Source organism: Streptopelia decaocto (genome assembly GCF_964273445.1).
Source record: "Streptopelia decaocto genome assembly, chromosome: 8".
Classification (NCBI taxonomy): Eukaryota; Metazoa; Chordata; class Aves; order Columbiformes; family Columbidae; genus Streptopelia; species Streptopelia decaocto.
Genome location: NC_138662.1, coordinates 22025260 through 22051502, shown reverse-complemented (window position 1 = coordinate 22051502; position 26243 = coordinate 22025260). Strand labels below are relative to the sequence as shown.

The following is a 26243-nucleotide window of genomic DNA, read 5'->3' as shown; positions in this document are numbered from 1 at the left end:
CAGTTCTGTATTAATTAGTGCTCTGACGAGGGCGAGGAGGACAGGAAGGGGTGAGGGAAATTGGCAGTTGTAGAAATGAGATCAGACAACAACAGAGGATTTTTCTCTCCGGAACAGCAGAATCCTCACCAGGCTCGCTAGCTTGTTCTGTGTAAATGAAGCCAGGTGCCGTGAGGGCAGGCGGGCAGCGCTGGGGACGGCAGAGGGAGCGCAGCTCACCTGCGGAGCATTCCCGGCCGGCTGTGACCAAACCCCAGCTCAGCTCTCTGCCCTTGGCTTGGATGCTGCTGGCTGTGGCTGGCGAGGCGCCTCCAGGCTCAGCCTGCCACGGAGCCCCGTGCCACACTGATGGAGCGCTGCAGCCGCACGGGGAACCGAGCCTGCGGGCTTCCCCTGCGCTTCCTCCATCGCGCGGATGCTCCAGCTCGGCCTCTGCTCGTAGTGGGAACTCAGGCTTGAGACAAGGACACTGTGCCCGTGTCCCGTAACCACCCCGTCTGGCTGTCGGCTCCGCCATCGCTTTGGCTTGATGTGTCCATGCAGTGCTGCGAGCACCACGACCAACGTGCCTGCATGGTGCTGGAGCCCCGCTGTGCCCCTCTTGCACAGGGACGTGCTGCCCAAGGAGCTGGGTGGCTCCTGGGTGGGCTCTGGGCTGTGCCCTGTGTCGCGATGGCGCGGCAGGAGGTGAGCGCTGGTCTGGGCAACTGCCTGGGGCTCTTTCATTCAGCTACGTGGGCAAACCAAGCACCTGCTGCAGAGAGCGTGGCCCTGGACATTCTCCCGTCCCAGGACGGATCCTGACTTTGCAGAGCTCACCTGGTAGAGCTCCTCGGTGCGGGAGCGTGGTCCCCTCCACAGCCAGGGGGGCAGTTCATGTGCCTGCTGACAAGGGAAGAACAAGAGCTGCAGAGACGTGAGTTCACACCTTCACCCACACAGGTGGAGCGTTCCTGCGTGATAGGGAGGGTGGATCAGAGGCTGCGCTGTCTGGGGGCTGTTCCCCTCGTTGTGCGTTCCAGTGGGTGGAATTGGGAATATCATCACTTCTGTGTCTTTTATTTTTATTTATTTTTCCTCCGTTAAAAGAGCCCGTTGGAGGGCAGAGGAGATTCACGGTCCTACTTTGAACTCGGCTCTTTGCAAGGCGAGCGGGCAAAGCTTCTCTGGGGGTGGAGCCCGGCGGGGGCCTGCGCTTCCCCCGCCCCATTCCCCGGGGAGCTGTTCGGGGGTGCCCTGGGGCTGTGGCCGTGCGGGCGGCGTCCGGGGGCCGCGCTGACACCCCGACCCCCCCACTCTCCCCAAGCGCTCAGCCCGCAGCGGCTGGGACGGGCCCGGCAGCCCTGGCGCGGCGGCCGTGCTGCGGGAAACTGGGGGGACCCCCCGGGCACCCCCTCCCCGTAAGTGCTTGGCACATTTGTCCACAGGGTGCCCGCCCCGGGGACGCCCAGCCCGGCTCCCGGGGGCGACGGGGGGATGTCTATTCCCGCTCGCCGTGCTGCTCCGCAGCTGCGGAAGGTGCTTCTTGCCCCGCCCGTCCTGCTCGAAAACGCAAAGGGGACGGCGGAGCCGCTCCCGCGGCGGGGGGGGCCGCCGTCCCGCGGGGCGCGCTGGTGCGCGGACGCACATCGGTAACTTCGCGGCACTCACATGACGGGCCCGCACCGAGACCCGTGAGTAACGCCGAGAGGGCGGGGGCAGGGGCGGGCGGAGGAGGGAGGCGCGGCCGTGAGCGCGCCCCGCCGCCCCCCGCCGCGCAGCGCCGCGCACCCGCCGCGGCCGCCACTTCCCGCGGGCGTCGCTCGGCGGCGGGCGCGCTGCCTCCGCAGGAAGCGGCCCCGCGGCCCGGCCCCTCCCGCCGCTCCGGCGGGCTCATGCACTCTGCGGCGCGGCGGCGCGGGCGGCGGGATGGCTCCGGCGGCGGCGGGCGCTGAGCCGCGGCCCCCCGCGCTGCTGCTCCTGCTGCTGCCCCTGCTGCTGCCGCTGCTGCCCGGCCGCGCCGCCGGCCTGGAGGTGCAGCGCAAGTTCCTCTCGCCCACCCCCACCAACAACTTCGCCCTGGACGGCCCCGGCTCCCGCGTCTACCTGGCGGCCGTCAACCGCCTCTTCCAGCTGTCGGGGGGCGAGCTGGCGCTGGAGGCGGAGGCGGCGGTGGGGCCGGTGCTGGACAGCCCGCTCTGCCACGCGCCGCAGCTGCCGCAGGCCTCCTGCGAGCACCCCAAGGTGCTCACCAACAACTACAACAAGATCCTGCAGCCCGACCCCGAGCAGGGCGTCCTCGTCGTCTGCGGCTCCATCTACCAGGGTCTCTGCCAGCTGCGCAGCATGGCCAACATCTCGGCGGTGGCCGTGCGCTTCCCGCCGGGCGGCAGCGACCCCGTCACCGTCTTCCCCAGCATGCTGAACGTGGCGGCCAACCACCCCAACGCCTCTACCGTGGGGCTGGTGCTGCGGCGCGGCGGCGGCGGCGGGGCGCGGCTGTTGGTGGCCGCTACCTACACCGGCTTCGGCAGCCCCTTCTTCCCCCGCAACCGCAGCCTGGAGGACCACCGCTTCGAGAACACGCCCGAGATCGCCATCCGCGCCCTCAACGCCCGCGGCGACCTGGCCAAGCTCTTCACCTTCGACATCAACCCCTCCGACGACAACATCTTCAAGATCAAGCAGGGCGCCAAGGCGCGGCACAAGCTCAGCTTCGTCCGCGCCTTCCTGCAGCGCGGCGCCGCGCCGCCCGCCCGCCGCCCCTACGCCTACCTGGCGCTCAACAGCGAGGCCAACGCGGGCGACAAGGAGAGCCCCTCGCACAGCCTGCTGGCCCGCATCTGCCTGGGCGAGCCGGCCGAGGCCACCCTCAACGGCAGCGGCGAGACCAAGAAGCTGACCGAGTCCTACATCCAGCTGGGGCTGCGCTGCGGCGGCGCCGCCGACGCCTTCACCCGCCTGGTGTCCGTGTTCCCGGCGCGGGCGGTCTGGCGCAGCCCCGCGGCCCCGGCCCCGCCGCCCGCCGAGGAGCTGCTCTTCGGCGTCTTCGAGCGGGCCGGGGCCGGCGGCGGGGGGCGGCCGCAGTCCGCGCTCTGCGTCTTCCGCTTCGCCGAGATCGAGGAGACGATCCGGGCCGCCCGGAACTCCTGCTTCGTCAGCCCGGCCGCCGGCATGGTCACCGTGCTGGACAGCGTGGTGCAGGGCACCGGCCCGGCCTGCGAGAAGCGCAACATACAGGTACGGGCGGGCACCTGCCGGCACCCGGGCGGGGGCGGCGGGGACGGCGCGTCCCGGGACGGGACGTGCGCGGGAGCCGGTGGGCGGCGGGATGCGGCGGCCCCGTCCCGTTCCGCCGCTGCTGCCGCCGCATCCCCGGGCGGGAGCGCGAACCGCGGGCGGGCGGGTGCGCTCTGCTCCTCTCGCTCCGCTCCCCGCGTTCCCCTCTTGCCGCTCCTCGCTCCCCACACTCCACTCCCTGCTTTCCTCTCCACGCACTCGGTTCTCGCCGCTCCCCGTGCCTTTCCGCGCTCCCGCGGGACCCGTATCGCGCCGGGTGGCAATGTAAAGCCGGTTGGGTCCCAGCTGCTTGTTCCTGCAGCCAGAGCGTGCGGTGGGGATGCAACTACAGGGAGAATGTCGGTGTGTCTGTTGGGGGGAGGCCGTCCCCCGTCTGTCCGGGGACGCCGCTGTTCCCCCGCCGCGATGACTCACGGGCGCGCCGGCCGCGCTGCCCCGGCTGTCCCTGCGCGGCCGGCGAGCGTCGCCAGCCCCGCCGGTCCGTGCCCGCGGCCCGTCCCGGCCGGACAGCCCTGCTGGGGACGCGCACATGGGCTGGCCGGTTCTGCTGCGTTCGGGTAAAAGTTTGCCATTGTCACAATTTGTTACTGAGTCGCCGTAAATGTTAACGCCAGGTAAAGACTCCTGTTTTCCCTTTCACTAAAGATATGCGAGGCTTGGGGGGAAAAAAGTAAGAAAAAAAGGCTGCTTTAACACTGCATTTTTGCCTTCCTCTGGGAACGACACATAACTCAGCTCCATCAAAGATCGTAAAAACATCTGTTTGGTTTCAAAGGCAAGATAGAGTGTTTGGGCTTGGGCTTCCCTGTGCAATGCCAGTGGCAAAGAGAGAAAGGTTTCCCATGGTAACCAAAGTGTTTAGTGTGGCATCTCCACACTGTCTTAAAATATGTAGTCTTAATGCACTGGTTCATAGACCTACTCTAGCGAAGTCGAATAGTTTTTCCCTGGTGGCAAAGTACAAGCTGCCTGACAGCCAGGAAATCTGGTAGTTGTTCTGGCTTTTGACTTAATTCCACAAAGACTCTGTGTGTTAGCACTGGGAACCCAGTCAGGAGCCTTGGCATGGTGACGGCTCTCGGGCGAGTCGCTGGGGGCAGGAGTCCCGCTGACAGGACGGGAAGGCGCCCGCGGTGCTGCTGGCGGTGGCTGGAGCTCAGCACCCCCGCCAACCAGCCCCGGCAGGATCCAGCGGTCGCTGCCAGGCGGGGCAAGAGGAGGAGCTGTGCTGGGACTCAGTTAACGGTGACAGTTGTCCTTGTCACTGAAAGGCAATGGCAGCAGCACACCCACTTCCCTTGGGCTTCCTCAGTGCTCCAGGACTGTTGGAAGACTGTGTCTTTTCCAACTTTTGTTCAGTAAGGAAAATAATAATGAGTAACACCGGTCTATTAAATGCAATTGTTTAAAATATAAAGCGCTGTCTCCAGTAAAGTATTTAGACAGCTAATTCCCTACTGACTCCAGGGAGACAGCGCAGAAATGAGATTTCGGTCCATCCTTGGGTCGCTGTAGAACGTGCCCCTTCTGTCTGCTCCCTGGGGGGCGGGGAGCGCGACCAGAGGTGCGGTGTGTGTTGGTGCCACCAAAGCTGCCTGTGGAGGGTGCCCGTGACCGGGAAGGGGTGGGCGACGGGACGGGAGGTTCAGAGGAGCAAGCGGGAGCTCCCTGGGCCTTGCCAGTGCTGCGGGAGTCAGCAGAAACCCCCGTGTTTACCACCGCGTGAGGTCGGGCTGTGAGCGCGTTCGGATGGAGACGGCAGGGTGGTCGGTGGTTCCGTGGGGTGAGCGGGGAGAACCGGCTTCTGGCGCCGCCTGACGCTGCTGCTGCTGCTGACCTTGAGCTGTCCTGTAACCCGAGGTGCCTCCGCTCCCTCGCTTGCTTTACTCCTGTACTTATTAGTATTACTGAGAAACCTAACTTACACGTAGTGTAAAATTGCATTTGTAAAGCTATTCTGAGCTCCTTTGATGTCAAGTACAGCAGGATACAAATGAAGCATACCATTAATATTCGTTCATGCCTAATATTTCTATACTTCCATTTATTTGAAGCGTATTCCTCTGGAACCGCTGACCAAGCCTGCTGGGAAACCTTCTTACCAGTCAGAAGGAGAGCTTTGCTTGCTTGCTTGCTTTCTTATTTTTGCTTTTTACTTAGCCATTAGAACTGCCAACAAGTTAACAAGCTGTTTTCGTTTTCAAGCCCCAGAGTGGCAGTGTCAAGAGAAGAGTTGTAATACTGTGTTGCTTTGTGCTGCAGAAACCTAACATCAATTTCCACCTTCAAGACAATGAAATACTCCAATACATTTTGTGTCCCAGCCCTGGGAACGCAGCAGGAAAATGTATTAAAGCAGCAGCTGTTCCGGTGGAGCAGATCAGCACCTCGCTGCCTTCCCATTACGAGCTCCACTTCTCCACCCATTGGTGGGTTTCCAGGTTTCCTTTTGCCTGTGCATCGCTGATGGATGCTCCGGTATTATCAAAATTGTGGTTCATTAGCTCTTCCTGTGGACTAGGTGGTTGGGTTTTAAGCTCTTTCTGGAAGAAAAAATAAACCCGTAATGACGGCCTGATTCATTCCGAGCTTGCGTTGGGCTGGAGTAGTGGGTTGTTACAAATACGGAGCACGGGCTGTTAGGCGTAATGTGGTGTGAAAGGAAAATCATTGCCCCCTTGTGTGCTCTTCTCTCTAATTGAATGCTCCTCTCCTGCAGCATCGCTGTGACTCAGCCGGGGAGCGGCAGCCTCGGCTGCCAGCGGTGGCTTCGGGAGCAGCCCCATGGCGTCCCGTGGCACTGCTCGCTGATGGGGGGCCAGGCTGGTTGCCCATCAGCGTCATGACAGGGTCGGGTGAGGCTGGTACCAACGGAGGAGCTTCATCCCCGGGCAGGGCAGCGCTCCCGAGTGGTTGTGGTCGGTGTGGTGGCAGCCGCTTGTTCGGCTCCCGCTGCGACCGTGTGGGACCGGCTGTGCAGGAGGAGGCGAGGGCAGGTGGGTCTGGGGGCGCCGCCGGTTAGCCAGGGGCGCTGCAGGTTAGCCAGGGGCGCCGCCGGTTAGCCTGCATCCCCAGGCTGGGCAGCGGGAGTGGCCACCTTGGCCCGGGAGAAGGCCTGTCTCTTTGGTGGGGTTGTTAACTTGCAATTAAGCACATGCTTAACGGCTTTGTGAGACCTGGAGAAGACGTGCAGAGGAGCATGGTCGGGGTCAGGAGGGGAGGCTGGCTGGTTGTGTTCAGTGAGCGCTGCTGAAAAGTCCCTTTCCGAGGAGGTGAATTCGCAGCGGCAGCTTAGGGGAAGGAGGATGTATTAGGGAAGGATTTCGTTTGATCAGGTTCTTATACTGAGAGTGAGTGGGTGAGCACTAGGATTGCTTTCCCTCAACAAAAATAGCTTTTTATAATGAGTTTTGTATCAAATACTGGGCTGTCTTTGTAACACATGCAGTTATAATGAAATGCTCGCGAAGTCACTGCTGCATTTTGCCCACTTGAAGCCCAGGTGGAATCTGGCCCTGAGCCCCCGGGGAGCAGAGGAGTCTGAGCTCTGCACAGCCTGTCTGGAGCGTTGTTTGCAGCGATGTGCCGCTCGTCGGAGCCAGGGACCCCGAGCGGGTTTGCTCTGTGTTTGAGCTGTTCCGCCCCAGCAGGACTGTGGCGCGGTGGCTTTGAAGGTCACACCGGCGGCGTGGCCGGAGCGCGGCACTGCTGCGGTGCACCAGGGCCCCTGCGGAACAGCCGGGGTGGGACCCGTCCTGGCTCCTGATGGCCGTGCGGGGTGTCCCTGCGGGGTGTCCCTGCCCCGGCACCGCTGACAATGCCAGGACAGCTGGTCCTGCGCTGTGGACAGCTGTGCTGTGCCACCGCTGTGTCCCCTGTGGCATCCTCTCGCCACCGTCCCGTCTCTGGGCTGGTTTGGGGCGGGGGGCAGAGTGGGCACCTTTGTGCTGCTCCAGCCGGCAGCTGCTCTTTTGGCCAGGAAAGGGGGCGGCTGCCAGGCGGTCCCGGCCCCCTGCCCCCGGCCCCCTGCCCCGGCCCCCTGCCCCGGCCCCCTGCCCCGGCCCCCTGCCCCAGCCCCCTGCCCCAGCCCCCTGCCCCAGCCCCTGCCCCGGCCGTGGCTGCAGCACAAGGGCAAGTGGACGTGGGTTTCCAGGCATCTCTGCAAAGCTTCCCACTCCGCGGGTGCACACAGGGGCTGACGTGGGGGTCTAACACAAAACAGAGCACACTGCATGGCCAACAAGCACAGCTGAGGAAAAGCGGAGCTGGTAACTTCATCCCAGCAACGCTGGACTCTGTGGTTTCTGTGCTGAGCCCCGTGATCTCCTTCTAAACTCTCCTGGAGAGGTAACGAGGGCAAGCACACTTGTATTCATTAGACTTACATTTGCTGGCCAGGGATCTGCGTCTCTCCTGGGAAATGTTTTGGGGGCTACGACTCAAAAAAGGCTGAAAATCCAGTTTGTTTCCTGTGCTGAGACCCGTGGGCACAGCGGCCTGGGATAATGATGCGTTTCAGCATTAATTCTCAAGTTTCTGGCTCTTGTGGTTTTGTGTCAGATCCTGCATGCTCATTGAGCACAGTGTTCTGTGGTGTGATGATGAGATACCCACCAGTGAGCTTCGCTGTACGGGCTGGTTAGATGAAACGAGCTCCTTGGGCAGGCTGTGTGAACAGTCTCAGCGTATCTGTGTGTCTGGGCACAGAAATGTGGTTTGAAACCACTCAGAAAATGTTCCCAAAGACAAAAAACCCTCATATACACGTGGGAATATGACTAAGCAGCTACTTACTGTCCAAATATACTGTGGCATCTCCATGGGACTGGGTTTTTTAGGAGCTGAGTTACTTTGAAGTGCTGGTTTATAATAATTTAGAAATTCCAAACATGAAAATAAATGTGCTCTAACCTTACATCTACTCAAATAAATCTGAAGGATTAGCCACAGAAAGGAAACTGGGAATTTACACTTAATTTGTACATTAAAAATGAGGCAGGAGCTCTCGTAGCAGACTCAGTTTCTGCTTTTTGCAGGACGTGTTGTGTTTGGGGTCGCTAACGTGCCCCGTTCCTGCGCAGCTGGATCAGCCATCGTCCCCCACGCTGCCGTCCCGGGCGCTGCCCAGGACAGAGGTTCAGGGACAGCCTGGGCTTTGCTGGGCTCCGCACTCGGACCCCAGCGCCGCATACCTGCTCTGTGCCTGCGATTAGCGCGTCCTGACCAGCTGCTGCGTGTGTTTCCCTGGGAATTCATGTGAGAACACAAGGTTCTGTTTGCAGCCAGGGCAAACGCAGGCAGCTGGGAGCAGGAGCCGTGTGAGCCTCGTCCCGGCAGGGCCAGTGGGCTGGGCTCGGGCTGCTGGCGCCCGGGGCTTCCCCTGCACCCGGTGCCGTGCCGATCCGCGGTGCCGTGCCCAGCCGCGGTGCTGTGCCGAGCCGCGGTGCTGTGCCCACCCGCGCGGCTCCGGGAGCGGCTGGGGTGGGTGGTGGGAACGGGCCCCGGGGCTTCCCCTGCACCCGGTGCCGTGCCGATCCGCGGTGCCGTGCTGATCCGCGGTGCCGTGCTGATCCGCGGTGCCGTGCCGATCCGCGGTGCCGTGCCCAGCCGCGCGGCTCCGGGAGCGGCTGGGGTGGGTGGTGGGAACGGGCCCCGGGGCTCCCCCTGCTTTACATCTCAAGCTCAAACAGATCCCACGTTGCAGAGGGAAATTCGAAGTGGCGGTTCCTGTGCCTGGAAAGCAGCAGTTGTGCAGCTTCAGGTGGGAGAACAGAAAGCGGCTGCTGGCGCGGGTGGCCGGTGCTGGCCCAGGGGGCGAGTGCCGCCGCTTTCTGGAGAGCCATAACCACAGCCGGCTGCGCAGACCTTGTTATTCTGGGCAGCCAGAAACTCAGATTAATTTGGATCCATTGAGCTCATCAGATCTCCTGTAACTGAGTAATGGTTGAGGTGGGAAACAGGAGAAGGATCATTTTGGCGAAGTCCAGTGTTGCACGGGGAGGCACATCTGGCAGGAGGACGCGCAGCTCATACGCGCGGGTGCTGATCCTGTCCTGGCAGCAGCCCCTGAATTCAGGGGTTTTCAACCACCTTTATTTGTATATCCCCAGACATTTTCCAGCGTGGGCATTTGACTCCCACCCGTGAACACAAACCTGCTCCCCAGAGCCCCCGTGGGTGCCAGCTCAGCTGCAGGGTCTTGGTGGGTGGAAATGAAGGGACTTGCCATCTCTTTTCTGATTTTTCAGAGTCTATTTTGTGGTATTTGAGAGAGCAGATTGGTGGGGCTGAGGGCACCCGGAGAGCTGAATAAGCCCCTGGAGATGTGGACGGATGCCTGGGGACGCTGTACAAACACCTCACTGTGCCATGAAAATCCCAGTAGGCGTCTGTTTAAACTGGGAGGCAGCCGTGCCGTTGGGTTCTCTGCTCTGATGACCTCTTCCAGCAGGTTGCTGGAAACATAATAGGTCTGAGCCCCTGGCTGTGGTAATTTAATGCAAACACAGGGCAAGCCAGGACCAGCAGCGGTTGGAAACAATCAATTAGAGGCACCTGAGCGCGGCCACACGCTGCCACGGCGGCAGCTCCCGGCGCGGGCTCCGCGCGGCACGTGCGGGCACCTGCGACCGCCCCCCGGCACCGAGGGGTGAGGGACGGGGGCTGCAGTGCTGCTGCGTCACCGTCCCCAGCACGTGTACCCGGGGCGCAGCGTGGTGATGAGCTGATCCCTGCATCTGCAGGAGGACTCTGCTTTGCCTTTTGTTTTGTTTTGTTTGGTTGGTGAAGAAATGGTTGCAAGTTCTTGTTTTCTTTTGAGTTGGGCTGTCGCACCGTGCAGCGAGTGCAGAGCTGGCAGGCTGTCCCTGGCAATCTCCCGCTCGGAGAGAGCGGTAGAGCGTAGTGGTGTGTCTGAGCCGAGGGAGCAGCGCTGGTTTCCAGCATCTGGAGAGCAGCTCTGCTGGTGCCGCCGCGGTGAGCGGGGCCAGCGGGCGGGGGGTGGCTCGCTGCCCGGGCGCCTGTCACACTGCCCGCTCGGCCCCGGGAGACGTGGCACACGGGTGGGCAGCGCTGATGTGAAGGCCCGTGATGATTTCACCTCGTTATCTGCTGCACGTCAGCGTGGGGAGCATCCGCTGGCTCCTCGCACGCGGTCGTGCTGGGGCTGGGACCAGGACGTCCCGGGGCAGGAGGACGTGGGGCTGTGGCGTCGTGCCGCGGTGACGGCCCGCGGTCCGAGCAGAGCGCTGTGCTGGGGCTGGGGCCAGGACGTCCCGGGGCAGGAGGACATGGGGCTGTGGCGTCGTGCCGCGGTGACGGCCCGCGGTCCGAGCAGAGCGCTGTGCTGCTGCCGGCGCCCGGGCCTCCCGCCCGGCTCGGGACGCGGGGATGGGCACAGCCTGGCCGGCGAGGGCTGGGACGAGAGGTGCATCACCTGGGGCTGTTCTTGGCTGGGGGGTTAACTTGGATATTCAGGGTTTTTCTGTCTCGGGGTCGTTCTGACAAGATTGCAGCTCATGCACTGCAAGTGATACTGTAATACAAATCTCACAATTCTAGCCCAGGAGCAAAATTGCCTGGAAGTCTGGATTTTGGAAACATGTACCTCTGCTATGTGAAAGAAATTTGGAATTTGTATTCCCATTTCTGTCTCCTCTCTGTTTAAGGTATTATGTGCTTTGCACTGCTCCCTTCTGCAGTAAAACCCTTCAGCTCCTGGACGTGTGTCCCATCGTGCGCTGACCGCTGCCGGCGTTCGCCGGGTCGGGGCTGCCACGGGCCACGAGCCATCGCGGGTGGGTCGCCTGGTTACAGCGGGCCACTGGAAACCTGGCGTGTTCTAGCACAGGCTGTGTGGAGAGAGCGTTTTAGGAAGAGCTGGGAAAAGCTTACGCTATAATGGTAGCACTGGATGAAGAAGGGGAGATGTGAAAGATGAAGGGTTTTTAATGTAATATAAAGTAGCGGTTTCCGAAGGTGTTTGACTCGTGAGCCCCTGTCACCCCCCGGTGTGTGTGGTAGAGCCGGTGTTCACAGCAGGCGGTGCGAGGGCACCGGACCGTGCGCGGTCACGGGCGGCTCCTGGGGAGCTGCCCCGCGGCTGGGAGGCGGCGCACGCCACGGGGCTCCGGCCGGGCTTGGGGGGTCACGGGCGGTTCCTGGGAGGCGGCGCACGCCACGGGGCTCCGGCCGGGCTTGGGGCAGTCGGTGTTGGGTCACCAAGTGGGGAGGAAATTGCATCCAAATCTTTGCGTGAGGGGACAGCCATCTGCATCTGAAGTGCAACCGATACAGATGGTTTCTTCCCCACGCTTTTTCCTTTGGTTGGAGTCGTGTGTGTCCCAGGGTGCGCCAGGGCTGGCGTGGGTGGGTGTCCCCACTCGTCCCCCCTGGGGTTCCCCACCAGGGAGCACCCCGGCCCAGCCCCACCGCACCCTGGGGCTCCTCGACGCAGAAACGCTACGTGGCCGCTGTCAAATAAGCTGCTGAAGAAGGGTTCAGGCGCTGGGGAGGAGCTGGGATCGCAATGTGGTGGCCCTGGGATCACCAGTGGAACTTTTTGCTGGGATCCGGTCCCACGGCAGCCTGCAAACGTGGCGATCTCTGCAAACAGCTTTGGAAAGGTCAGCTCCTGCAAATCTTGCAGACACATTAAAACATAAAACGACAGAGAAAAAGCAAGCCTTCCACACCCTGACCCGACAGGAGGAGTGCGCGCCTGCTGAATCCAGCAGGACTGCTCATTTTTAGCAAATTTTGAAATGATTCTGTTGATCCTAATTGGAGGGAGGACCTCCAAAGATGGAGCTGTGGAGATGCAGTACTGGCGATTCAACAAGCACAGTGCGTTGAGAGATACCCAGAGAGTGGCGTTTGCTTTGTACAGGAGAATAACCGTGTCTGCCTTGGACCACATCTCCACGCCTTGGTCGCTCCTGCGTTTGGGGTGCTCGGTTAATGGGCAGAAAGGCGTTTTCCACGTCTCCGTGGTGCGCTGGGCGCTGGCGGGAGCCGCCGTTGCTGTGTCTGGATGGCGGTGCCGGGGCTGGTGTGCCGTGGTGCCCGCGGACCAGCACGGCCCCAGAGCCGGCTTTTACTGGGGATGTGTGCACGAGCAGGGGGGTTCTGCTCATTATCTGAGTTTAATTGACTTGGCAGAACTAATGAGGAAAATGCAGGAAAACGTTTACTATAAACTATGGCTAAATGAAGCAGACTTGAACCGACACATGCAAAAGACCAGTTGTGTTAGGTAAGAAGTTGTTACTTTAATGGATGCTTTTTTCAGCCCAGATCGCACAGATGCACTGTCAGAGCTCTTGGAGCATGGGAAGTGCTAAGTGTTAGTAGTAGCAATAACAAAAATATATAACCTCTGAAGATCGAACAGCCCAACTCCCGGTTCACCCTGGACTCGTCCCTGAGGGAAGGAGTTCGTATAGTTCGAGGTTGGTTACTGAAGCCAAAGCTCAACATAAATGAGAAACACAGCTTGAGCAGTGGAAGGAGCAGCTCAGAAAGTACAGCTTGAACAAATCAGGCATCAGACTCGAGAGGGTTTAGAGGGGGACAAGTTAATTTGGCTTTCAGAGCAGCATGAGCGTCCGTGGGACAAGCGGCTCGGCTGCTCCCTGCCCGCCGTCCTGGGCCCGGGCGGCGGAGCCGTGTGCGGTCGGTTGAAAGGACAGACAAGCTCTCGCTGCCTAAATACGGGCTGTTCTGACTGTGACAGCCCCTTTGGAGCCTGTTGTTCGCTAATCCCTCTGCCTACCCATTCCTGGGGGATTTGATCGTATAATCTGAAGTATTGTATTTAATGCAGGATGAAGGCTAACATAATAAGCTTGACCAGTCTTCCTGGCAGCATGAAGGATGTGCAGTTTCAGTTAAAAGGCTGCTACTTTTGCCTGTTTCTCTGCTCTGAGCATTCCCCGGGCAGCTGCACGTGCTGTTTCAGCTCCTGGCACGTGTGTGGCGAGCAGGGGACCTGTGCGGGGCTGCCCGGCCGGGGAAGGGGTTTTGGGGGAGGTCGGTGCAGAGCAGGTCCTCTCAACATTGCCCTTGGCTTTCTCTACCAGCGGTTCAGCCTCGGGGTCAGCACGACGGGGCTGGGGCTTGCGGAGCGATGGACAGGCGTGGGTCACCAGTTCCCGCAGGAGGAGGTGGTGGAGGAGTTGGAGATGGAGGGGGTGCTGGAGGAGATGGAGGGGGTGCTGGTCACACCATCTAACCGCCAGCTGGAGCCGAGGCTGGAGCCTCCAGGGACTCCCCGGAGCTCCTGCATCCTCCCCAACGCCTGAGGAAGGCTCCCGTTGTGACACCCCCACCCTTTCCTCCTGCACCCGAGGTGACACGGCACAGACGGGTGGCCACAGGAAGCCCCTGTTTGTTCAGGCCGGGCTTCGGCCGCGCCGTCACGGGCCGCCTGGCTTTGCCTGCAGCCTGGCTGATCCCCCATCCCGTCCCAGTCTCTCAGCGCGTCTTCCCCGCGCTGGGTTCCTGCAGGCAGCAGCTGAGCTGTGCGTGAGCTCTGCCGGGGCTGCCAGAGCCTGGCTGAGCCGTGGTGCTGAAGCATCGTCCGGCATCTCCGCCCACCGCCCCTGCATGGTCTGCGGTCTGTGGCGGAGGTGGACGTGACTCCTGCGGCTCAGGTGCGGCACTTTGGTCTCGCCCAGGCTCGGCTCCGCACTGGCTGCAGATCTGTGTCTTTGCAGACTTGCCGAAAACAGTTTCTTGTGTGTTTTCGGGGGCCGGTGGGCTCAGCCTGTGCAGGGAGCATCTTGACCGTTGCCGAAACTCGGAAATCGGTGGAGGGCAGGACGAGCGGTGCGGGTGCCCGGGCTGCCCGGCACCAGTTCCCGAGCGTTCGGTGCAGCGCGGACCGGGCCCGTCGCCGCTGCCGCGCGGGCAGCTCCCGGTCACGGGCACCGTGCAGGTGTGCAGAGCGCAGGAAAAACGCTGCTTTCTCGCTCAAGAAACTTGTGGTCTAAGTAAACAGTGAAAGCAGGTGCAAACCTCATTGTAAGCCTTTCTTAAAGGGTGTCTCCCGTGCTGGGGGGAGCTGATTACTTAGTGTGGATGGTTCTTGAGAAAATTTCAGCAAGATTCATTCTATCAGAGGTTCTCAGCCCGAGTGCCTCGACTGGCCGAGAGTGCACATTGATCTGCCTCCCATTGCCTAAAAAATGTGATGGGAAGTTAGAAGAGCTCTGTGCTAATTCCTGCCCTTGCGGCAGCACTACAATTAGAGGCCACTTACATCTCGAGTGCCTGAACAGCGGAGGCCTCTTCTGCGGATGGCATTTTCCTGCGGGCATCCCGAGGAGCCTGTTTTGACAGCTCTGGTAGCCGGGCTGCAGCAGATAAACGCGTGATTGTGTGCGCAGACGGCGCGGGGCTGCGCCAGGGCTGCGCCGGGGCCGCGCTGGTTGTGCCGCGCTGGTTGTGCCGCCGCCTCTCCCTCTGCCGCTTTCCTGCAGTGCCTGTGCGACCCTTCCATGTTGCTTTTTAGTCTCTCCAGTTCGACTGTGAGTCCATGTCCTGCTATGCTCTTCGGACGGTATCCGAATTATTTTGGATATTCTCTCTGCAATCAGAGATTTCCCTGAGTCATACCCAAATGTTAATAAAAGCCTAATGGTTTATGTTAAGCAAGGCAAGAGATAAAACCAGAGCCGTTTTATCACAGACTTTAATGGCCTCAAAACGTCAGTTGTGTGGGAGCAACTGCCAAATTTTGAGCCTATGAAGACGATGGCTAAGTCCCACAAATCAACAAGTTTGGAGCGGATTGTCGGGTGCTGGCTGTGTCATTTTCCCAGGACTCCGGCGCGCCGGAGCCGGCGCAGTAACCCGCGGGGGTGCGCGTGCGAGGGGCGGCTGCGCGCTGCGGACCCCGGCACGGAGGCCTGCGGAGGGAGAGCCGCGGGGCTTTGTTCGGAGCGGCAGCCTGCTTTGGATTCAGAAATAAACCCCATCTTTGCTTCAGGACTATTTTTAAGGTCACAAACACAGGATGCAGAAGTCAGCGCATTCCGTGGTTTTCCTCACCACTCCTCTTCCTCCCTCTGTTTCCAGCAGACTTCCTTCCCGCGGGGACATCCTGCGCTGGGGCGCAGCGCCCGGGGCCGTCATGGAAACTCTGGGAAATCGCTTTTTCTGCTCCTTTTAGGCCTGGGATAAAGAACTGAACTCACACCATGAAAATAGCTGAACTCTTGAGCTCTGATGTGGCTGGAAATCCTTTATCTCTGTCCCGCTTTGTTTTTGCAATGGGGTCGATCTGACCAACTCTCCCCTTAGGTGTGGCTCCTTGGTTTGAATTAATCGCGTCACTTGTGAAGTTTCGCAGGAACGCGGAGTCGCGGTCCCGCGAGCGGGGCTGCGGGGACGCTGCTGGGCGGTGGCAGCGGGGATCTGAATCTGGACCCACGCAATATTTCCATGAGTTACTGTGTTCAGCGTGTGTAGCAGAAAAATAGTGGCAAATGCCCACAGGGCTGCTTTAAAGTGCAGGTGATAGCAGGAGATTGGCTTTGGAAGGGAGCTTAGCGTGTGCTGCCCCGGTCGGGGTAGGCGGTTTGACTGGGGCTGGAGCAGGACGGGGCCCGTTCCGCGTGGAGCGGCCGTGAGCGCCCGCGGCGCGGTGTCCGCGCGGCCCTGCACCCGGCGCTGCGCGGCGACGGGACTCGGCCGCATCCTGTTTACTGTAGTGTGGCGCAGTGCGGTGTCCCCTCGGTGCCGCGGTCACAGCAGCTCCGCGCGTCACCCTCCCCCGGGACCCCCGAGAGGGACACACCATCTGTCTCCTCCTGCGCGTCGGTCGGAAGAGCTGATGTCATTTGAAGAAAGGTGTTTCGGAGGAAGGATGTGTGTGGCCGAAGTGTATTGACAGCGCTGGCCTGTCTGAGAATAGTTACGTCCTGTTTACTGTGGAAAACACTCTGTGCTGATACGAGGTCTGAAGCGTGTGATTTATACACAGGCGCAGCAGATAAGGAACTTCCCGTGGTTTTGGCCACCTGTGAGAGGAAAGGGCCGAGTCCCTCGGGCTGGGGGCGGAGAAGCCGCTGGCAGAGAAATTCTGGCCCTGGCTGCCCCGGGAGCCGCTGCCGAGATGGGGCTGACCCCCCCCGTGCCTCCGCCCCTCGGCGGGAAGGAGCCCTGTGCGCCGGGGGTGCTTCGTGTCGGCAAAGGGTGGTGAAGAGGGGCTAGAGATAATAATCCCCAAGACAAATAAGTAAACCCAAGTGCATTTCTAAAGGTCTGGCTGTGAATGGAAGGGACCATTAAATCAGAAACATGAATGGCTTGCCATATCCTCTCTGCAGTACAGAAATATCGCGTTGCTCAGCTATAGGGGAAACATACACACTTAAGAATTTTGGCTGCGATTTTATTTTTTTTAATACAATGAAGTGCTGTAAACCTGCGAAATCCATTTAGCAAAGTCACTTGCATCCGCAACACTCGATCCTTTCATCTCGGTCCCATGTGAACCGAGCTGCAGCTCCGAGCGTGTCGGCTCCTGCTTGGCACTGGCTGGAGCAGAGGAAGGTTCCCCCGTCTGTCTGTCCGCGTGTCCAGCGGTCTGGTGTCTGCTGGGCGCAGGGCAGCGGGGTCGGCTGGTTCTGTGCAGAGGACCCGCTCTGCCGCCCGGGCAGCACGTTCGCGCTGCCCAGCAGCGGGGGGCGAGCCCCGCCGTGCAGGGGTCACCAGCCCCGCCGTGGTCTGGGGGTGCAGGGAGCGAGCCCCACCATGCAGGGGTCACCAGCCCCGCCGTGCAGGGGTCACCAGCCCCGCCGTGGTCTGGGGGTGCAGGGAGCGAGCCCCGCCATGCAGGGGTCACCAGCCCCGCCGTGGTCTGGGGGTGCGGGGAGCGAGCCCCGCCATGCAGGGGTCACCAGCCCTGCCGTGGTCTGGGGGTGCGGGGAGCGAGCCCCGCCATGCAGGGGTCACCAGCCCCGCCATGCAGGGGTCACCAGCCCCGCCGTGGTCTGGGGGTGCAGGGAGCGAGCCCCGCCATGCAGGGGTCACCAGCCCCGCCATGCAGGGGTCACCAGCCCTGCCGTGGTCTGGGGGTGCAGGGAGCGAGCCCCGCCATGCAGGGGTCACCAGCCCCGCCGTGGTCTGGGGGTGTGGGGAGCGAGCCCCGCCATGCAGGGGTCACCAGCCCCGCCATGCAGGGGTCACCAGCCCCGCCATGCAGGGGTCACCAGCCCTGCCGTGGTCTGGGGGTGCAGGGAGCGAGCCCCACCGCACAGGGGTCACCAGCCCCGCCGTGGTCGGGGGTTCTGTTCCCCCGCCTGCGGGGGACGCTGCCCTTGCCCCCTGCGGCACAGCCTGGCTGCTTTGTGCGTGTGTTGGGTTTTAGCAAGTTTCTTCCCCATTTTTTTCCAGGGACATGTTGCCGAGACGTGTGGTTGTGGCCGGGAGGGGGGCAGGCCCAGGGCGGGGGGTGCACCCCAAACGGGGTGTGTGCTCATAGGGCATCCTGCCTGGCTCTCACACACTTGCTGCAAAACCTGAAGATTCGCCTGATCTCCTCGGTGGTCTGAAGAGAGGGGAGAGCTGAAGATTTAGTCTGGTTCTATGAATGAAATGATAACGATAATAAGGGAATTAAACTAGAGGCCCTGGTGCACTCAGCCCGGGGAGGAAGGGATGTCCTGAGCAGGCTGATGTCAGCTTCTGCTGCCTGCTGCAGGCACGTGGTCCCGTTTCTTAACATACAGCCTCAAATCCCTGCGTTTGTTCTGCTTAAATTAGCACCCCTGACGATGATTTTGGAAGGGATATGCACGTTATGGCTGAGTTCAGTAAGGTGTAAAGTGTGCTCAGTTCTAGGGGCGTGGGTTGCAATCGCCAGTGGTCTCTTGTCTCTGGTCTCTTGTCCAGGGTTTTGTGTAAGGACTTCCCGCAGCCAGGGCCCGAGCGCGGTGCGCGGTGAGCGGCCCGCGGACACCCCGGCGCCGGCACGACGGCCCCACGCGGGCAGGGTGACAGCGCCGGGCGGGGTGACAGCGCCGGGCAGGGTGACAGCGCCGTGGTGGCTTCTCTCAGGATGAGCTGGAGTGATGCTGGAGATGACGCGGTAATGGCCCTTGAAACGTGCCCGTCGTCTGCGGCTGCACTTGGTAAAAGCTGCTGCAAGAGCGACTTGTTGGCAGCGAGACTGTTGTGATATTCAGACGTTGTTGAATCCATCCGCTTTGTCTGAGCAGAAATTACAAGGAGAGTCTCGGAGGATTCAGGGTGAGAGTGGTCATAAATCTCGGGTGCGTCTCGGCCGGGTAGGAGGAACGTGAGGCATCAGTCCCATTTTCAGTGCTGCTGTCATGGAGCAACTGTGCTAATTAATTTAGCACAGGATAGTAAAGTCTGTTGTCTTGCTTTAGGCCAAATGAGCCAAACGCCTGCTCAGAGGCGAGGCTCATGCATGAGGAGTCCTTGGCAGTCATCCCCTGCCCTCTCCCCTCGGCACCTGTGGCAAATTGACACGGGAGCTCGATGCCAGCCCCGTGTCCCTGGTCACCAGCCCTGGCGCGTGTCCGGTGGGACAGCGCTGGCTGGGGCTGCAGCGCCTGCCGTCCTGCTGGCTCCGGTTTGGCTGCTCTGCAGCACAGGCAGCTCCTGCTCCCCTGGAGCTTTGAGGAACAGCTTGAAAGCAGAAGCCAGAAGCAAATAACAAACATCTTGTGGTGGTGGGCACAGGGCACAGCTGTACTTGCTCCCTGGGGCACGGTGAGCGGCTGAGGACTGAGCCTGGATGGGGTTGGGGGCTCCAGCATTTCTGGGCAGTTTTGCAGTCGCTGCTCTTTCCTCCATGTCCCACAGCACAGCGCCGCTGCTGCTCAGCACTGTCCCGTCCCGTCCCAGTGTAAATTCTGCTGTTGACTGCAGTAGCCGCAAGACCACAGCCAGGATTTACAGTCCTGAGAGTCTCCAGCAAGCTGTTTTTTTCCTCATCCTTTGGCTCTGTTCTCACTTCTTCACTTGGGGAAAAAATATTTTGAGTTCTTTTATTGGAGAAACTTTTTGCTTCGCCTGTTGTTTGAGAGGGAAGGAGCCAGAGATGTCTGCTGGGCTTGCACCCGGCTGAGCGCAGCCCTGCGCTGATCCTGAGCAGCAGTCTCGAGCGCCGATCCCGAGTGGGGACCCGCAGCAGGGAGCCCTGGCAGCGCCGGGGCGGCACACGGGACCAGCCCGCGGCAGAGCAGCCTCCTCTGCGGGGGGCGCTGGTCTCGGGCTGGGAGTCACCCGGGCGCAGCACCCGAGGGGCCTCCAGCGCCGTGCCGGGGAAGAGCCCGCTGGGTGCTGCAGTGGGACGGGGGACAAAGAGCCCGTTGTCCCGTTACACCGTCACACCAACCTTGGTTGATGCGAGGGTGCTGCTGCAGCAAATGGGCCTTTGGCTGGAGGAGCCCCTGGGTGCCCCACACCTGATGGCTCCGGCAGCGGTCCCGGTGCTGCCTGGTCCTGCCGTGGCGCGGGCATGGGCAGAGCTCGCACAGCTCATCTCCAGCACAGCCTGCCCTGGGTCTGGCTCTGAGGGCGATGTGGCGGTCGGAACAGGCTCTATTACAGCTCCTCGCTCCCGTGTTAACCAGCGACGTTCTCCTGTTGTGTGGCTCGGCAGTGAGGAGCTTTCCCTGGGCACAGCAGGGCTTGGTGGTTTGTCCACACCAAGCGGTGCCGCGGGGACCCGTGGGTGTCGGCTGCAGCCCCTGACGCTCGTGTCTCTTGTCTCTCCGCAGCTGCAGCCGGAGCAGCTGGACTGTGGAGCCGCGCATCTGCAGCACCCGCTGGCCATCGTCAACCCCCTCGCCGCCAGCCCCGTCTTCACCCACAGCGGCCTGACGGCGGTGGCCGTGGCCAGCGTCAACAACTACACGGTGGCGTTCCTGGGCACGGCCAGCGGAGCCCTGCTGAAGGCAAGTGGGGACGGGGGCGGGGGTGGGGGTGGCGGGGACGCCCCTTCCCGCACCTCTGGGTTGCGCAGGGGACAGTGTCTGTTGTCGAGTTTGTCTGGGCACCTGCTCTCGTTTGGCAGTGAAGAAGTAATTGGATGCTGCTGTAATCTGTACAGTGATTGTGCTGCCTAGTGACTGGTGGCCGTTAATTACTGTTCAGGGCTGCCGTGCGAGCAGGGTGTTCTTGATGAACCCTATGCTGGAAACATCATTGTGCAGCGTTTAATTATTAACAGCTCTTCTAATAAATTCTCCCTGTGAGCTGATGGTTTTGAAGGCTCCGTGTAGACAGGGGAATCACCGAGAGATGCTTCAGCACAGCTGAGTCCAGAGCAGGTGTGAATCCACGCATCTGATGGAGTTTCTGTTTCAAATGCTGTGCCAAAGGCAATGTAGGGCAGCGCAGCACTCCGGCTCCAGAGCCAGGGTGCAAGGCCAAGGTTTCAGTAACTTTAGCACTTGAGGTTTGCCAGAGGAAGTTTTGACTGAGCAGCCACAGCAGCTGGGTGTGCTCGCAGCAGCCAGAGGCCACAGCGGAGACAAGCGCTGGAGCAGACGCAGGGATACCTGCTTTGTCCCAGCCTGGGGGGAGCGCTGCGTAATGTGGAATATTGGATCAAAATGCTTGGAGAGAAGAAAACTGATCTGATCTCTTCGCTTGCATCCAAGTGCTCCTGGCAGAAATGTGGGAACCATCACAAAGAGGCGCCTTGCTTTGATTTTTGCCCGGGGGCAGGTAATTCACGGGGTGGGAGGAAACCAGCCCCCCGGCCAGGTGCAGGGGGCAGGATCGGCACATGCCACACGCAGGCAGCCCTGTTCACACGGCATTAACAGCTCTGCTTCCATTATCATCTCCGAGAAAGCAGCCTTATCTGCTGAGCCTCCATTATGGAGAGGCTCCTGGCTACCCTTTGCTGGGATAATTTGCTCAGATAGCTCTAATCTAATTCTACAACACAGCTGCATAACCAGAAGCCCTTTTACCTTTGGGGCTCCTTGTTATTTGGCATGGGATACGAGATACTTTGCGTGAGTTATCATTCAGATTTGCTGCCTGAGAAAAGGCAGCAAAGGGACAGAAATAGTGCTGGAGCAGCTCCTGCACAGCAGTGACGGCTGCCGGGGGGGGTGGGCTGCAGGCGGGCATGTCGTGGGGCCCTCACCAGCGCCACGTCCAGCAGCTGTAGCAGAGAAGCAGCGCTTGGGATGGGGTGCCAGGCCATGGGGTGCCCGGCTGCTGTGCCGCGAAGGGACGGGGGCAGAGGGGCCTGTCGGGTGAGTCCCCGCGGGTCCAGGTCTGGCAGCCTGTGGACGAGGTGCTGTGATGGGCTGACCAGGACTTCAGCCCGTCTGCCCTCACCGGTGCAGCCCGTGTCCTCCTGCAGCACCCGGCTCTGTCCTGGTGTTCCCTGCACCACCACAGCTCTGCCCCGGCAGAGACCGGTGTTCCCGCACCGCCACGGCTCTGTGACCGGTGTTCCCGCACCGCCACGGCTCCGTGACCGGTGTTCCCTGCACCGCCACAGCTCTGCCCCGGCAGAGACCGGTGTTCCCGGCACCGCCACAGCTCCGTGACCGGTGTTCCCGGCACCGCCACAGCTCCGTGACCGGTGTTCCCTGCACCACCACAGCTCTGCCCCGGCAGAGACCGGTGTTCCCGGCACTGCCACGGCTCCGTGACCGGTGTTCCCGGCACCGCCACGGCTCCGTGACCGGTGTTCTGTCCCGGCAGAGACTGTGGCAGACTATTGAGCTTCTGGCTAGCCAGCATTTAAAATGGGGATAACGACAGTTCCCTTCTCTTTCTGCATGGTAGCTTGCAGTGCTTACATACCGTTCCTAGCACAGGGAAGGCCTCTGCTTTGAGCTCATGCTATCTTACTAGGACATGTTGGTGCTGCTGTAGTGTAAGAATTAATTAATCCTATGTTAATTAATTAATCCAGACTTTAGAGAGCAGAGGCATGCTTGGTCCTTACAATTATTGCCTTCCCTGCTTGTAAGGAGGTAAGAATTTTCCTCGCTCCCTTTCTGTTTCAAGCTGAAAAGTGACTGTCATGCAGAATCGTGTAGCCCTATTGTTATTACCTCTCAGCAATGCCACATTTAATTTGCTGAGTGTTCAAGTCAAATGCCAAGACATTCAGGGACATGAAAGGCAGGCTGATGCTCGCAGCCGCCTCCGTCACCGCCAGCGCTCCAGCTGGTGGTTCATGGGGCAAGGTGGGATCCGGCTCTTGCAGCAGCTGCCGAGGGCTTCTGGAGTTAGCGGGGAGAAAAGCTCCGTGTGGCCAGAAATGACAGCGCTTACTTTTCCAACAGGCAGGGAGCAGGGGTGCCGTGTTGTGCAGCCCTGTTGTGATTTCGGCTGTTCTTCGTGAAGCTTTGGGAATGCCGTGTTCTCAGTAGCAAATGCACACGAGTGTGTCACGAGCGCCAAGGGCTGGTGCCGCTTACGGGAGGGTGAAGCCAGCGCAACGCGGCCGTGGCCGCCAGAATCGGCCGTGCGGGGCGAGAGCCGGCGCCAGCGGTGTCCGGCAGCGCCAAACGGGCTCAAAGAGAGGGACCGAGGGCCGGTCCCGCCGAGCCGGGGCTCCTGTGGCGCTCAGCGGCCCCTGTGCCGTACCAGACGCCTTTTCACCGCAGCTCCGTGAGGAGGGATTTGCAGTGCTTGGGAGTGTGGAACACAGTTAGATACCACTTTGATTCTTGTTTGTAACTGAGGAAAAATAATCTTCTCCCCATAGTGTTTGAAAAATGGTCTCAGTGAGTGGCTTCTTGTCGCTACAGATCAATCTGGACAGTGCCATGAAGGTTATTAGCAGGAGATCCGTCTCGGTGGCGTACGGAGAGCCTGTCCACCCCGTCATGCAGTTCGACCCTTCCGACCCCACCTACCTCTATCTGATGACCTCGTATCAGGTGAGAGCTTCGGGCTGCAGCAGAACAGTCCGTGCACGGAGCATCACGCATTTGATTTGGCATCGGCACTAAGCTGGGAGTAGGAAGGGGCAGGAAAATTTGCTTTGCTGTTAATGGGCAGAGGCAAGAAGCTCAGAGCTTTGGCGGGGGTGTTTGGGGTACCTGTGCCTGCCTGTCCTCCGCCTTGTCAGGTGTTGTTGTCTTTGTGGTGGCAGCTAAAAGGGAGAGTGCAAGATATCAAAAGGGATCCACCTACAGGAGTGCAGAAATAAGCAGAGGTTGTTCCTGTACAGAAACCCCCCAACTGCAGTACTCAGTCTTCAAGAAGGCTTTTAGGAGGCGGTACAGACAGCAGATCTGCCTGTGCCGTGAGCGGGGGCGGCAGAGGGCTGGGGGAGCGGGCACTGGGCACCGACGGGCCGAGGGGGCACGGGAGGCGGGCGGGAGCCGAGCGCTCCAGCGCTCTGCTTTGCTCTGAGCTACATCTTCATCTGTCAAAACTGATGCACGGCCACAAATGTTACATGTTGCACTTGTATTTTCCAAGCCCTGACTCCCTGCAGATCGGCCGTTATCGTTTCACAGGCCCCCGGGACGCCTCCTCAGCCGGCGTCTCGGCCGGCTGTGCCGCGCACCTCGTTGGGCTCGATCGAACGCCCAGCGCGGCGCTGGGGATCCTCCTCTCTCCCCTCTGCAATGGGCGCCCGCCCAGTGGGAGCTCAGGGCTCTCAGCACCTCACGTTGTCAGTCCCCACTGTGCCAAACGACTCCGTTTTTCTTCCTAAATGCTTAGAAATTAAGGGAGGGAAAAGCAGAAGCCGACACGCTTTCCTTCCAGCTGCTCCTGCTGAGCAAGTCCCCTGGGGTACTTTGATTTCTTTACAAATTAAGGTTTCCAGAGTGGTTTTGCTTTCTGGTCATTTTGTAAATAGCCAGATAGCGTTTAGCTCTGTCTAGAGCGGCGCTTTCTGCAGTGAGAGCTTTTCACAGGAGGGACAAGCTGTGAAGCCATCTCCATCTGACACATCGGAGGGGTGCGGTGCCGCTCCCGCAGCCTGGCTGGCACGCTCTGCTGCCGCGGTGCCGGCTGAGGGAGCAGCTCACGCTGCCGTGCCCGCTGTGGTGGCCGCGCCGCCGCAGCAGCCCCGTCTCTTGGGCGCCCTTGCGTGCCCAGGTCAGGCGGTGCCGGGCTGCGCGGGGTGCGGGCAGGACACGGGCAGGACACGGGCAGCTGCCTGTGCTGGTCCCTGCGGGCAGGTGGCACAGAGCACCCGCCTCTGGGGCGGGGGCAGGATGCGGTGCTGGGCTGCTCCTCATCGTCCCTTTGGTGGCCTTGGTGCAGGCTGAGGGGTGAAGCAGCCCCGGAACCAGGTGTCTCGTCAGTAGCCTCGTGCGGCCGCGCCGGCGCGTGGCGGTTGGGTTGGGGTTTCCGCGGTGGTGCTGGACACGTGGAAGCAGTTGTGCTGTGTCGTGGCGGTTGGGTTGGGGTTTCCGCGGTGGTGCTGGACATGTGGAAGCAGTTGTGCTGTGTCGTGCAGATGACGCGGGTGAAGGTGGCTGCCTGCGACCAGTACTCGACGTGCGCGGAGTGCCTGGCTGCTGCCGACGCTTACTGCGGCTGGTGCACCATGGAGACCAGGTAGGGCTGGCGTGTCCTGGGGCGCTTTGCTGTGTCCTTTGGCCCTCAAGCCCGGGCAAGAATTTCTGGTGCCTTTCATATTTCCGCACAGTCACACTACCTTTAGTCTTTGTCCGTTTCTTATGAAATATGTACTTTAAAAACCAATTGCATCTGATCTCAAATGGTTGGGATGCTCTTCAGAGCCAGGATTTAATTGTGGCTGCGTCGTTATGCTGCTGCCAGCGCGAAGGATATCTTGCAGGCAGCCAGCCATGGGGCCGAGAGAGCCAGCACCCTGCTAAAGACCGTCCTGTGCCGTTGCAATTAGTATCGATGAGTAGGAGACAATCAACACTCAAAGAGGGATTTACAAAATCAGACTCTGCGTTTACAAATGGAAGGGGTCAGGCAGAATGTCACCTCTCGTCCCGGTGCTGGGCTCAGGCTGGCCTGCTCTCGCTCAGCCCGAGTGCTGGCGCGAGAACGTGCTCTATCCTGGCAACCAGGCACTTCAAATCTAGCAGCAAAGCTTTAGGCTTAGCTGCAGGGATGGAGGAAAAGATGTAGGCACAGGATTTTCTGAGGATCTTCCCTCACAAGGAAGTCAACACTTTTATCACCAGTTTTAAAAATAATTCACCCCGACTTGATGCCCTGTTCGTTGCAGGTGTTCCCTGCAGCACGAGTGCTCGAACTTCACCGGGGCCAACTTCTGGGCCAGTGTGAGCGAGGGGGTGCAGCAGTGCCCGTCCATGACCATCCTGGAGCCTGAGATCAATATCGACAAAGAGAACCCGGTGCGTTGGGCGTGAATACCAAACTAACCTGTGCTGCATCTCGTGGGGTCGCTGTCTGCCCTCGGGGCTGCCCCGTGTCTGTCCCGCGCTGCAGCGCAGCCCCCGCGGCTCTGCTGTGGGCCTGGGTGCTGAGCGCTGCTGCGTGGCACCGAGTCGGGCCCAGGGTCTCGGCGGCGCCAGGAGGTGACTCCGGCGCCTGGAGCTGCGGGGCATCGGCCGCTGAGCCTGCGGGTGAGCGGGGCTGCGGAGATCTGCACGAGTGCGGGATACAGATCAGCTGCAGGCAGCTACATCAGCTCATTTTCTGGCTTTGTATTGTTGCTATTTTTAACAATATTTTAATGATACTTTAAATGTTTTCAGCAAAACATTGTTTGTGTAAAGACAGAGCCTCTCCCAATGGCAGCAATCCCTCCGTGCCAAAGTTCTCGACCAGCCCCAACACGGGGAAATGGCTGGTGAGCTCCGGCCGTTGGGCAGATCCCGGCCGGAGCTGGGGGATCCCACGGGACCCTGGCACCGCTCTGGCTCTGCCACGGGGTCTGGGGTCCCCAGGGACAGCCGGCCGAGCACTCGCTGTGCGTGTCACCCTCCTCCAGACCGTTCCTTTCTGCGGCACTGCCACCCCTGCCCCGCGGGGCCGGCGGC

General features: G+C 60.7%; 1 protein-coding gene across 1 annotated transcript in view; it reads left to right on the top strand.

Annotated features, from left to right (window-relative positions):
• Positions 1–1783: 1783 nt before the first annotated feature.
• The window catches only part of PLXND1 (plexin D1), a 75853-nt gene continuing 51393 nt past the window's right edge, over positions 1784–26243 (top strand). The window contains exons 1-5 of the mRNA XM_082059726.1: positions 1784–3219; positions 20037–20213; positions 23046–23177; positions 24716–24816; positions 25466–25595. Coding sequence (XP_081915852.1) covers positions 1909–3219; positions 20037–20213; positions 23046–23177; positions 24716–24816; positions 25466–25595 — 1851 coding nt within the window. The 5' untranslated portion in view covers positions 1784–1908. The remainder of the gene's footprint in view (positions 3220–20036; positions 20214–23045; positions 23178–24715; positions 24817–25465; positions 25596–26243) is intronic.